This window comes from Staurois parvus, unplaced genomic scaffold (genome assembly GCF_062004578.1).
Source record: "Staurois parvus isolate SC_StPar_1 unplaced genomic scaffold, SC_StPar_1.0 ptg000604l, whole genome shotgun sequence".
Taxonomy (NCBI): domain Eukaryota; kingdom Metazoa; phylum Chordata; class Amphibia; order Anura; family Ranidae; genus Staurois; species Staurois parvus.
The window spans coordinates 5,268,578-5,283,177 of NW_028318400.1; the positions used below are offsets into that span (position 1 = coordinate 5,268,578).

At 43.9% G+C, this 14,600-nt stretch overlaps 1 protein-coding gene across 1 annotated transcript in view; it reads left to right on the plus strand.

The window, feature by feature from the left end:
* The window catches only part of IPMK (inositol polyphosphate multikinase), a 94,279-nt gene that overhangs the window by 37,765 nt on the left and 41,914 nt on the right, over nt 1-14,600 (plus strand). Inside the window, exons 2-4 of the mRNA XM_089692796.1 lie at nt 1,020-1,105; nt 2,590-2,686; nt 4,620-4,792. Coding sequence (XP_089548922.1) covers nt 1,020-1,105; nt 2,590-2,686; nt 4,620-4,792 — 356 coding nt within the window. The remainder of the gene's footprint in view (nt 1-1,019; nt 1,106-2,589; nt 2,687-4,619; nt 4,793-14,600) is intronic.

A 14,600-nucleotide genomic window follows, 5' to 3' on the forward strand; every position in this document is an offset into this window, starting at 1 on the left:
CTGGCAACTTTATGTAGCTGGGCCCAAAACTACAATAGTCATATCTTTACTTGCTTTTCAATATCAAGGATAGGTTTGCTGATTTATGGCTAAGTTTCCTCACTTATTGTGGATCATGTTTCTTCAGAAAGCTTAGATAATGTCCATGTGATTGGTCAGCACCGTCCATGTGACGGTGCTGACCAATCAAAAGTCCGAACTGTCATCGCTGCAAGGAGAGGAAAGCAAGTGGCGGGGATTTCAAATCTGAGACTCCACATTGGATTCCTGTAGGGAGGTTTCCTTCATGGCTGCTATGTGAACCTGGGCTGTGACATGCAATTTGGACAGGAGCTGCATTCCTATTCGATTCACATGCTAATCTGCGATGCAATTTGCGTCCATGCATGCAAATCGCACTGCAAAGTATGAGTACTGTTGAAAATACTCGGTATCGGCACATCCCTAGTTGTAAAGATTGTAAGATGTGCTCTGTTTGGGGTGCCTTAATTCTAATGAAGGATCATTTGATCTTGATCAAGGGTTGGGTTTTACAAATGGGGATGTACATACATTTTAGTTATAAATGAGGTAAAGGTAATGGGGAGATGGACAGGAGAAGGGGATCTCTAGGCTAACACACCTTCATTGTCACTGAATCTTTCACAAGCTAGGGCCTCCTGTCCAGCCTTGGACTTACTATCATATTGGTCAGGTTTGGGCAGTAAACATCCTGTTGTTCGGTGTGTTAAGGATCCTATGCTATTTTATACTGTATCTAGTCATCTTTGTTGCTGGTTGGCTGTGCAGTCCTCATCTGGTTTAATACAAAGTCCTTTGCAATATGCTTCTGGAGAAGAATTGCATTAGGTCATTTCCAAGCTGCATTGATATACATTTTGTATCTAATATTGCACAGATGAGGAATGGAAGTATATTTTCCAAGTTCTGGAGGACCATTGTAACTTTTTTAATTAAAGAAAAAAAAAAGGTATAACGTCCAATACATGAAATATAAACATGTATATATTTTCTTTTAGGCATATTGCAACATCCTGATGGGACTGTCCTGAAGCAACTGCAGCCTCCACCACGTGGACCAAGAGAACTGGATTTCTACAACATGGTAACTTTCATTCAGTGGGTTTTGTAGATGAAATGTAGTGATCTATAGCTAGGTTGCATAATGTTGAAGTAAATATCTACCTCTTGACTATGTTTAGTATTAAATACATTCAGCATCTACAAACTACAGTTTTCATTAATATAAGTAATACTTTTTTTCCCTTCTGTGTCTGATCAACTTCTTCATATTTACCCTTTTTGGTTATAAGAACTCATGTATTCAGGTAGTGTTTTTTTTTTCTTCCTGTAGATCGGTTCCTGTAGTCCACAAGTCATGTACCCTGAAAACCTTTTCTTTGTACTGTACAGTATAAAGTGGACCTCTGCAAAATATAAAATAGCCTTTTTCTTTAACACACTTTAGTATACAACAGTGGAGCTCAGTAGTGTGAAGGATGGCCTACATTTATGGATGGAGATGAGACAAACCATTTAACACTAGCAGGGGTGCTTACATTGATCAGCTTTTATTTATGTAAGACCTCTATCCCAAAAAGGACATGCTGTTCTGTAACGGCTTATAATGTATTAGCTGGAGTTTGGCTTCAGTTTGTTAGTGTATTAAATTCTGCTAATACATCTAACACTCCCCTCCCCCAGACTGACAATGCTACTGTCCAAAGGTGCCTCCTGTGCACTTTCATCCAGAGTGGGGGTACTCTATTACAGGAGGTGTGTTATTGGCCGGATCACCAAGTGAAAAAGCCAAAGAAAGTGTGTGCATCCACCACATCTAATGATTGGTAAACTACAATATATTACATTTTTGGTTTTGGGTGTTGATAGCCAGGGGAGGTACGGCGCGTCGGGAAGATTGACTTCAGGTGTAATACCGCTTTAAGTTATAGTGCTGCCCTGTTCTTATTTAGGTTCATCTTTACCCAGAGATCAGTGATGTCTGTCTGTACTGGATGTTTGGAATATCCATAGACCTAAGTTGGCTGTACATGGATGAAAATATGTCTGGTTTAGCATGGACTGACTGACTTTTGATCTGTGTATGGGCTAGCTGGTTGTACACAAGTCGATCTATAGAAATTAAGGATTTTGTGTACGTTTTTTGGTACACAGACTAATTTCCAGAAATTTAATTTATTTTTTTAATTGTGGATAAAGTATACTGACCAGACTGCAGAATTAACAGCTGTGTGCCTGACTCGAAGGTGAATTTTGCTCCTCTTTTCTTCCAAGCCTCCATCTGGCCCTGTGATTATTCATTTTGTGTTTGAACTGTTGCAGCTGCCAAGATACAGTAGAACACAAACCAGTACAATAAGTTTTCTCCATTAGATGCTCATTAAGCACCAAGTTGACTTCAGAGCTACTGTGTGTCTGTTATTTTTGATGTTCCCAGGAAATATCATAATCATTCTCTTTAACACTTCACAGATGCTGCTTATGAAAGGATAACAGCCAGAATTTTTTCCAAAATAGCCAATGACATTGGTTTTTTTTATTTTCCCCACATTTCTTTGTTTTCCACAGGTTTTCTCAAGTGACTGCACAGATCCTAAGCTCCGTGATCTGAGGGCATTTTTACCCAAATATTTTGGCACATGGTCTCCTCCAGGATGCACAGATGGTATGTGGATGTATTGTTTTATTGTTTCTGGAAATGTGTACTTTTGTTTCTAACCATTTCCTGCCTGCCGTACGTATATATTCTTTCTTGGATGGGAGTGATGATATCGGGATCATGGCTGCAGCTGTAGTCATGATTATTTTTTTTTTTCATAGAGCAGGTGATGGGCTTTCATGTAAAAGTGATCAGAGCATCTCTACAGACACCCAATCATTTTTACAGGCGGTGGAAAGGGGTTATAAGTACATTTTCTAGCAAAAAAATCCCCTGGTTTTAACATGTATGTGAGGAATGTTCATATTTACCAAAGAAAACGACCTATGCAGATAAGGTGTAGCTGTAGATTTATTTATTTCAGGTACTTATATAGTGCCGTCAATTTACGCAGCACTTTACATATATATTTTAAATTCACATCAGTCCCTAACCCTCAAGGAGCGTACAATCTAAGGTCCCTAACTTACATTCATACATACAGATACTAGGGCCAATTTAGACAGGATCCAATTAACCTGTCAGCATGTCTTTGGAGTGCTGGAGGAAACTGAAGTACCCGGAGGAAACCCATGCAGGCACAGGGAGAACATGCAAACTCCAGGTAGGTGGCGCCGTGGCAGGGATTTGAATCAACGACCCGAGTACTGCCAGGCAAAAGTGCTAACCATTTAGCCACTGTGTAGATAAAAACAAACTGCAGCTTTGACTAAAGTTGAATCATGCCCTTGCTGTAGGTGTAGGACATTTACATACCTCATGAAGACCGACTTGATAATTGTCAGTATGTTACTAAGCGAGGCCTAGCTATTACTGTTCACTTTCACCATCGCAGGAGTATTTTCTTTGATTCAGATCTCCTCAGATGTGCTTTCTCTCCCCTAATGCAGTAGCTGTGAGTTCATTGTTTTGGTGAACGTGAACAGTACTAACTTTCCTTGCATAGCTATGTCCTGGGAGTTTTCAGGTCAATCTTCATGGGATTTGTAAATGGCCTACATCTATAGCAAAGGCATTATTCAACTTTTTGGTTGAAGGGAGGGAAAAAAAAACAATGCTCTTTGGGTGATCAAGGTTCACTGCAAAGATTTTAGCAAATTTTGTTGCAGATTCCTACCTTTTTCCACTCTGAAGAAAAAGAAAAGCCTGTTTGTGGTGATGTGCAGAGTGAATCTGAACAGCACTTACGTTTTCATTATTGATCATCTGATGCAATTGGATAGTTCCAGCCAAGAAAATTGCAGGGTCTGATTTCTTTTAGAAGTGATTAACTCTTTGGGAGTATCTCACTAATAATGACATTTTTGTTGCAGAGGATGCCTAAATTCTGACTTTATATCTTAGTGCATCCTTGAGAAAATTGGTGAACCACTTACACAAGAAGCAATGATGATTATGGAGGTATTCTGTATCCCAATGGTGTGCAAAATCTCTCCCAGGTTGCCATATGGCATGAAATTTTACAAAAAGCTACTGAAATGCAGATTGAAGTGGATTGAATTTTCTACTTGCTAGTTTTTTTTTCCCATGAAAGTGGAATCACCCTTAAAGGTCAAGAATGGAATCCACACATAATGCAGCAAAATCTGTTTAAGCATTGCATAGCTGTAAGCACCCAGACATTGTATTCTGCTCTATTGTCTTGGATGTTTTTGACCCATCAAATGTATAGAAAACTATTGGGTATGTTGGCTTTGACTGCTATCCCAAATTTTCTAGGTCTCAGATGGTTTTTCATACTGCAGACAGCATGGTAGGTTATAATATTGTTTATCCTACAACCGTTGCTTTGGCTATGTTTGGTCAAATTTTTTTTTAAATTTGGGTGTATGAATGTGTGTTAAGGGCAAATATTTTTAAACTAGAAATGTTCTATTTTTTACTAGGAACTATATTGTGAATTTAAGAACAAATGCTAATCTATAAAAATATTTTACAGATCTTTATTTAAAACTGGAAGATGTAACAAGGAAGTTTAATAAACCATGTATCATGGATGTGAAAATTGGCCAAAAGAGCTATGACCCGTATGCATCAGCTGAGAAGATACATCAGCAGGTCAGCAAGTATCCTTTGATGGAAGAGATTGGTTTCCTGGTTCTAGGCATGAGGGTAAGTGAAGTCGTTTATGGAATATCAGATGTTGCTGTGTTTGGTTTTTCTCTCCCTTTTCTGCAGTGTAACTCCAGCTAATATTTTAGTTTTGAATGATAAGGGGGTGGGTTAGTATTACAGCAGGTTTTTATTGATGTGTGGTTTTTGGGAAATTTTGCTGAATTACTGAATAAATTTAACATTCACTTCCCATGTGTGTCACCTGACTGTCACCGTAGTTAAAGCCTTCCCACCATATTCAAAAGCATAAAAAAAAACTCTGGGAGTCCCAGAGGTTGAGTAGCCTAAGCTGCTGCGGCCATTTTACAAATCTTCACAAATTGTGTAGCTGTAGTAGAGAACAATCACTTTTATCTTTTAAATGTTATCCAAAATTTTAAAATAAAAAAAGCTTTTAAAATGTTAAGTAGGTTGCAGTTCTGTAAAATAAAATAGAACAGCCTTTTTTGTAATAAAATACTGTAGGGTTCATGTTCCTATGCAGCTTTAATACCCTTCAGTAAGCATATACGTCAGTTCCCTGTCAACTCTCCTTGTTCACTCCCCTGTCTCCCTATCTCACCTGTTCACTCCCCTGTCTCCCTATCTCACCTGTTCACTCCCCTGTCTCCCTATCTCACCTGTTCACTCCCCTGTCTCCCTATCTCACCTGTTCACTCCCCTGTCTCCCTATCTCACCTGTTCACTCCCCTGTATCCATATCTCACCTGTTCACTCCCCTGTATCCATATCTCACCTGTTCACTCCCCTGTCTCCCTATCTCACCTGTTCACTCCCCTGTCTCCCTATCTCACCTGTTCTTTGCAGAAGGACATATTTAGGTCAACAGCACTGCAGGAATCCTCTCTACTTGCAGTTTCACAATAATGCAGCACTTTTATCTCTGCTCTACAGCTGTATCCACACCACCTTGTAATGCTATATTCTCCCATTTTATGCTTACTTTCCTTTTTGTTGTCCTCCTGTTCTCACTGGAGGACATAAATTCTCAAGTGAATTTATGGCCAGAAAGTTATGGACCACTCCCTGCTTGCATGACAGATGGCGTACATGCATGTGCAGCAGGAAAACTCAGAACACATACAGCCAGGGAACATGTAGGCAGAGCACATACAGTCTGAGAATAGACATACAGCACAGAGCATGCATAGAAAATGCATACTTTACAGTACCGCTTATATAAAGAGTCACTGAAGGCTGAAGGTTCTTTACCTTCATGCATTCTATGCATGAAGATAGAAAAAACTTATCTGTGCTCCTCCCACCGCAGCCCCACCATTATTTGCCTGAGCCCCCTCTCAGTCCAGCAATGTGCATGGGAACCTCAGCTGTGCCATTTGGCGTGTGTGTGTGTATGTTGTGTTTTTTTTAGTGTGGTCATTTGGTGGACTTTCTTTGCTGCTGTAAGTCCTTCCTTTTTTTTTTCTTTCCCTGCATGCAATTCATTGATTTTTTTTCCCTGTTTGTTGTGGAGGCTTTACTAGTGCAAAGGGACAATGTGCTCAGTAACACATAGGAGATGAGGTTAGTCCTCTGACAGGTGTCAAGCATTCATCCCTCATATATGGGACATAATTCATGAACAAGATGGCGACTTTTAGTCATCTGTAAAATAATGTATAGAGGATGTTGGCACAGGTCGCTGAATGTATTTACATGTAAAGTGTTAACAGCAAGATGGTATCCTGTCATGCACAGGTGTGTGGAGTTATGTATGTGGAGCTCCCAGTTACTGACAGTGTAACTAATTCAGCCATCTTTGATAAACCATGCGCCAACATGACCATATTACTGGAGTTTTTATGTGACAGTCTAGATGGGTGCTAACATATTTTTATTTGTAAACATTCTCCATGTTTGTGACACCCACTGGCCACCAAAGTGCACAGCTTTGTAACTTTTCTGTAGCTACAGTCATCCCTACAGACTACATCCCTTGTTTCAGAAGCCCATAAACTAATGAAACACTTTTTTTAACACTCCATTGAGAAATAAATTGTTTACGGAATGAGTCAAATTTTTTTCCCTGTATGTATGTCTTAATGCTAGTCAATTTCAGATGCTTCACATCTTGTTTTAAATTTCTACAGAAGGTATCGGTTCTCGCATTCACTCTATTCATATTTAGTTGCTCATACCTACATGAGCCTAGGTGAATAAAAATAGGATTTGTACTTGCCATAAAAGCCTGTTTGCTTTGTTCATTGAAGGACACAGCAGCTGTCTAAAAGGTCTCGACTGCTGGAACATAGTGCCATCTGCAGGAGTAGGTTACTAGGCACATAAGCAAAGCCTAGGGGGTGGCCCCTGCTAGAGGCAGCTAAGTTACCCATAAAGCAGGGTGGTAGCTGTGTGCTTGTGAATGTAGCAAAAAAAATAAAAAATATACGGCAAGTACACAGTGGAAAACGAAGTCCATTCACACCAGATGCGGTGGGACTGAGCTGAGCGGTTATTCCAGCACATTCCCACTCCATGACAAGGAAAATACCTCGTCTCCTGTATGCCCGATTCACAACACTGCTTTGAGTGGTGTGTAGGCATGATGCACTGAGGTGTTTTTTTTTCTTTTTTTTTCTAGCGCCTGTGTGGTGGCCAATTGAACTTAATAAAATTTCTGTGTGACATTTCAATATAAGTTTTTTTTTTTTTTTTTAAAGGAACAAAGCAGTGATTCCCATCCAACTGCGCAGCAGACCAGCTGCTTATAAAGCAGTGGCTTTGTGAATGGACCCTAAAAGATTTTTACTGTTGTAATGTCTCAAAGCAGTGTCTAAACAATCAACTCCCCTCAGGCACTGCTTACTGTAAGACACTGGGACCAAAGTTTCACAAAGTTAAAGTGTGAACTGAAGTTTTGGTGGCCACCTTTCAAACCTAGGACACAGATGCTCAATTATGAAAATCTTGAGGTGCTAACTACCCTAGTGCAGTGGGCCATGACAGCAAAAGGAAGGCATCAAACTCTTGATGCTGTATACCTGAACAATCCTGTCTAATCCATAGAGGTTGTGGCCAAGAAGGCTGCCAGACCCTTTTTGTTGCTACCTAAGGAAATCCCTTTTCTTCCAAGCAAGACAAACTTGCACAGACCTAGCAACAATCCAAACAATGAAACACATTCTCTTTATGCACCAGCCAGGGTTATAGGGAAGAATGATATTCTCTCGAACATGAAAGGCAGGCACCACCTTTAGCAATTAGTATTGGATAAAGAACCACAGTGTCCTTTGTGTAAAACTACAAATGGAGGCTTATGAGAAGATGGACACTCGGCCTGAAATAGAAGGCAGCTTTTGCTAAAAAAAATGAGAGGTTCAGAATATTTCCGAGGTGTTCTTTGATGAATGGTACCAAATTCAAGTCCCGTGGTGACATCAGATGTAAGTGAATGAAACTGCAGACAGAGGCCCTGTCAGGAATCAAGGAGTGACCAGAAAGGTGTGGACTGACACAGGGAAACGCAGGTTTCAGGTATAGTATAATACAGGTTATTATTAGCCACCCAGATATATATATATAAACGCACAGTGAGCAAACTAACCTTCCACTAATCTTAGGAGGTGCAGGAACACAGGCGTAGTCAGGGCTGGAGAGGTGAAATGGTCAGGCCGACCTTAGGGTTCTGTAACGACTGCCTGGTGGTACCTCTAGCGGTCCTCAGGGCAGGATTCCCCAGGGCGCGGAGTCTAAGTCCCAGTCTGCTATTCACCAGGGCCCCTGATGGTGGGGATGGACTTGGAGCAGACAGGAACCAGGTCGCGGCCCCTGAGTACACCTGCTAGTGATAGAGGGATCCGCCAGAGGTATGTGCAGGTACGGCTGGATCCGTGCAGGATGGATGGATGGCAGAGTAGTGAGCGTGGTCAGACGGGCCAAGTCAGCAACGTGCGGGCAGCAAGGTATCAAAGGAGCAGGCAGAGAATGGTCAAGGTCACAAGCCGGGTTCAGTAACTCACGGACAGCGCAGTACAGAGGATCAGGCAGAAGGATGGTCAGGGATGAGCCAGTAGTCAGAACAGGAGACGGTCAACAGGAATCAGGATCAGGCAGGGTCGGCAACAAGGTATCTTCTCACAGGAACTAGGAACAGGATACAGGGGCTCATGGGAAAACATACACCAAGGCCCAGAGCACAGGCCTGGTCATGCCTTATATACACCTTTCTGTAATCAGCCCCAGGTTTGGCGGATTGTGAGCTTCTGGCTGCTAAGAGCACCCGCTGGTCAGCTCTGGTACTGCAGCCCACACGGCAGGAGAGTCCCACCACCAGTGCTGAGAGCACCCGCTGGTCAGCTCTGGTACTGCAGCCCACACGGCAGGAGAGTCCCACCACCAGTGCTGAATCCATTCCTGACAGAACCCCCCCCTCAAGGAGCGGCCTCAGGACGCTCCAAACAGTCCTTAGTGGGCAAAATGTTCCACCGCCCGGGTCCGGTAACTGGCTGAATATCCTACTGCCGGAGTAAACCGGCTGGCTGGGTTTCCTGCTGGTAGACTTCTCTTTGTGTAGGAGAATCAAGGAAGGCAGGTCACTGGGCACAGGATTTCCAGGAGCAGGCTGGGTATCAGTTATCGGCCAGTTTAACTGGACATCAGGGGCTGGCATGTCGGGCTGTGTAGTGGGCAGAGGCACGTCAGCGGGCACCGAGTCATCTGGCACGACAGCGGGCACAGAGTCACCGGGCACGTCAGCGGGCACCAAGCCTTCTAGCAGAACCGCGGGTACCGGGTCACCAAGCTCGACAGCAGGCACCAAATTAACTGGCACGACAGCGGGCACCGAGTCAACTGGCATGACAGCGGGCACCGAGTCAACTGGCATCGAGTCATCTGGCTCGACAGCGGGCACCGAGTCAACTGGCACCGAGTCAACTGGTACGACAGCGGGCACCGAGTCAACTGGCACCGAATCATCAGGCATCAAGTCATCTGGCTCGACAGCGGGCACCGAGTCAACTGGCACCGAGTCAACTGGTACGACAGCGGGCACCGAGTCAACTGGCACCGAGTCAACTGGAACGACAGCGGGCACCGAGAAAACTGGCACCGAGTCAACTGGTATGACAGCGGGCACCGAGTCATCAAGCATCAAGTCATCTGGCTCAACAGCGGGCACTGAGTCATCAAGCATCAAGTCATCCGGCTCAACAGCGGGCACTGAGTCAACTGGCACCGAGTCAACTGGTACGACAGCGGGCACCAAGTCAACTGGCACCGAATCATCAGGCATCAAGTCATCTGGCTCGACAGCGGGCACCGAGTCAACTGGCACCGAGTCAACTGGTACGACAGCGGGCACCGAGTCAACTGGCACCGAGTCAACTGGCACGACAGCGGGCACCGAGTCAACTGGCACGACAGCGGGCACCGAGTCAACAGGCATCAAGTCATCCAGCTCAACAGCGGGCACTGAGTCAACTGGCACCAAGTCAACTGGTACGACAGCAGGCACCAAGTCAACTGGCACCGAATCATCAGGCACCAAGTCATCTGGCTCGACAGCGGGCACCGAGTCAACTGGCACCAAGTCAACTGGTACGACAACGGGCACCGAGTCATCAGGCATCAAGTCATCCGGCTCAACAGCGGGCACTGAGTCAACTGGCACCGAGTCAACTGGTACGACAGTGGGCACCAAGTCAACTGGCACCGAATCATCAGGCATCAAGTCATCTGGCTCGACAGCGGGCACCGAGTCAACTGGCACCAAGTCAACTGGTACGACAGCGGGCACCAAGTCAACTGGCACCGAGTCAACTGGCAGGATGGTACAGTGAGTGGGAGTAGGGTACCGACATGTGGCAGATTGCTGGGTATACTGGGCTGTCACTGGGGGGGCTATCACTGGGGGTGCTGTCGGGAATGCAGGAAAAGAGCTTTGAGCAGAGGAATGATGAGAAACAGGACTGGTTCGTTGCAAGCTGATTGAGGCTGGGTGTAACAAGTCTGACCATGTCTGCAGTAAGGGTTGGACAACGCTCAGCTTACACAAGGCCTGTCTGATCAAAGTTTGCACTGCGTTTATACACTTCTTTAGCACCTGTGGTGAATATGCTGAATAATGCTCCAAGAAGCAATCCGGATCATCCTCCAACAACCATACCAGTGATATTATTTGACTCGCCCTGAATGGAGGAAGAAATTCATCCCTGCTTTCAGGGGTACTAGATGAAGCCAACTCAATACAAGCCTGAATCAATGGTTGCACCTCAGAGAGCTCTAGGTCCTGACCTACTAGGGAATGAGCGACCCGTATGCACTCTAGCAGCTGATCCTGGGTATACTCGCGCAGAGTCTGATAGGCATATTCCCTGTCATCAAAGACTAGCATAGACAAATATATAACCTCATCAGGATGCATCCTTCACAACAAGTCAAGATGGCTTCCCTGTGCAGCCACTTCTGGTCAGGAAAGGCTGAATCCATTCCTGACAGGCCCGCAGTCATTGAAAATAGCCTGCTAAAGCCAACAACTTATCCTCAGTGGTACCTAAAGCAAAACTAAATCCTGCTATCCTTTATAGCCAAGAACGTTGCCATCCTAGCCTCTGTTTGATCTGCAGTTGTCATAGCACTCCACAGTTATGATACCAGCGATTTGGTGGCTTGACAGACTAACTACATTGGCTTACTAGGGACGACAAGGCCAATCTAGAGCAATGAGGATGGCTAGAATCCCTTTGACTTGCAGCTGGAATAGAAGCTGCATAAGAAACTTTAGGAGAGGAAAGGCATAAATTAGAGTGGACATGGCTAAAAGCACCACCAGAGTATATTTTGCATCTGCTCAGGGACCCTTCACCCTGCCCCAAATCTGTGCACTTTACTGTTGAAACATGATGACAGGAGATCCATGATTGGCAACCCCTCACTTTTGGCAGATCTGCAGGAAGCCCTCCCAGTTGCAGAAATCACTCTCCTCCCTTGATCTAGACTTTGTGGACTTCTGTAGTCTGCTCCTGGAATGTAAACGGCAGATAGAACCATAACATGGTGCACTGTCTGGCATCGCATGTGGGAGACCTCTAGCACCTCTGCCTGGCTCTTCTTTCTTCTCTGGTGATCTGACATATGCCATGGCCTTGGAGAACCCTGTAGAAGATTGGTGCAGTGTAACAGACAGTTTGATCGTGCACTGTTCCAGGACATTGACTGGTAACCAGAATTCCTCTTGCGGCCTCTGCATCAACAGCTGTCCTGTCACCCTCTCAAATCGATGAGGTTGCCATTCATAGTTATTATCTTCAATGGAGAGGTAGAAATTCCTTTCCAGGTAATAAATTAGGGAGTTCTTGACCTGTCAGCATAGTCCCTTATGCTTTGTATCTCCCACTGAAAAATCCGCTTGTGATGTTGATCACACGGAACCACCATCAATGAGACCCTGAAGCCCAATGCACTCATAAAGATACAAATTAATACCCATTTGCAGGAGGTTAAAAGGCAGAGCTCTGGACTCAGAGCTTCTAGAGTTTATCTGGGAGAGAAACACCTTGGCCTGACACTCATCCAGAATCGGGCTCTGATACACAAGGTGAACTCCTCCAGAATCTGAATGGTGATCTCCAGATTGGCTTCCATTTCAGGGTGAGCATCTGCCTGTAGAAGCTGATTGTCCAGATAATCTACAATGGAGATCTTGCTCTATCTCAGCAAAGCTGGAATGTCAGACAGTATTTTTGGAAACATCCAAGGGGATAGTTTGAGGCAGAGATGGCAGGGCTACAAATTGTAAGTGTTAGTCCTGTACTGCATGTTGAGACATGGATTCCAAAGGAGAAATAGCTGGAATCAACCCTCAGGTGGAACACGGGAATAAAAGGGCAGCTCCTAGAGGCTCTTTAAAGCTGGACTGTTCAGTTTCCATAGATGATACCTCAATGCTAGCCAATACCAAGCAAGAACACAAAATGGTGCTGCCATAGATAGGGGGGGGGGAGAGGGTGGGACTTGCTGCCCCACGTATTTGTCAAAAGTGTGGTAAAACGTCTGTCACCACATACAGTGTGAATTGGCCCTAAACCAGGAAAAAAGATCTATACTTGATGGAGGATCTTCCTCTGCTCTGTTCTGTAATCTTTTTTTTTTTTTTTGTATGCATTTCATATACCCCCTTCCATCCCAGAAAGTTTGCACTTGTAGAGCAAAAAAAGAAATACAAACTTGCTTTGTTTCCTTCTGTTTTCTGTGCAAAGACCTGTTTCCTTGTTTATCATATAACAGTCTATAGCCAGGAAAGCCAAGCTATTTAAAAAGAGGCCTATCAAACTTACCTAAGAATGATCATATGTCTGCAGGATGTTTTTCCTACTACCCAGATCAGCCTTGCTGGCAAGTTGCTATTGGTGCATTCCTGCCAGATAGGCCAGCATCAGGAATGTCTGCGGATTGGCAGAATCATGTATGTTCATTCAGTACAGTTTTTCATAAGACCCTTTTTATGACCATATAATTAATGCACAGCCAACTGCTATATAATATTTGTAGGTTGCTTTAGTATCTATGTGAATATGCAGTGAGGCTGGTTCCCCCTAATTTTTGAGTTCATGCAGATAATCTTTTGTTAGAATGGTTTTGCTAACAAAACCTTGTTGTTGTACAGATGTGTGTAATTGGGTGGATAAGTATGATTTTGCCTGAAGAAAAGGAATGGGAGAACTCCAAAAGAGATTAGATTATATTTGTAAAGAAATGGCAAACCCAGATACTCCTGCACTTAGGGATGGACTCTGCATAGTTGGGACCACATCATGAAATTCTTGGGATATGCGCGCCTGCTGCCCTCAAAAGACCGGGGAAGTCCACATATATTGACTAGAGAGAAACAAACAGAGGGCGCACCAGCCTAATGCATTTCCTTAAAAAATGTGTTTATTAAATATTAAAAGTAGGTATTGTACTCACAAAATGACAATACATTAGACAATAGATTATATTTGTGTTGCTTGAAATGGTATTATTATCTGGACCCTTTTGAAACTTTTGATTTTGGTGTTAAACCCTTGCATTTACCCAGTGATCTCAGGTGATGCACAGAAATAAAACAAATCCTCCTACGTAAGTTATACCTACAGCCCTTTCTTCTCTACATCCATTCAAAGTACTGAAGTTGCACAGAATCTCTCAGCTCTGAAATTTTAGGGGGTGGGAAGCTGAAGTTGCTTTGCAGAGCTCAATTAGGGGAGCTTGAGAGCTAATTAACTTATTATCAGCAATGCATAGACTTCTGCTATCTCTGGGTAAATTGCTGCTCTCATCTCCACTCTAAACTGTAACTTCTGCAACACATAGACTTCTGCTATCTCTGGGTAAATTGCTGCTCTCATCTCCACTCTAAACTGTAACTTCTGCCACGCATAGACTTCTGCTATCTCTCGGTAAATTGCTGATCTCATCTGCTCTCATCTCCACTCTAAACTGTAACTTCAACAACGCATAGACTTTCTTTAAAACTCAGAACAATTAGTGTATATCTTTTGGTCTGTTTGTAGTGATTGCTTCTCACCTCCTTTTGCACTCTTTATGACTTTGGCCTGTGTCTGTGGCTGGTCTGTCTTTGAGAAACATCTCCTCTCCCCCAATTCATGTGATCCTTATCAGTTCCTAATAAGCTCAACTCTGTCCATGACCTTTTTGTCTCCCGCTCCCTTAACCTACTAGCTATTACAGAAACCTGGCTTCAAGCAGCAGATTCTTCTTCTCCTGCAACACTTTCCTATGGAGGCCTTCTCTGGACTCTCACCCAGACCCAGTGGTCGGAAAGGAGGTGGGGTTGGTTTGCTTCTATCCCCACTGAGCACCT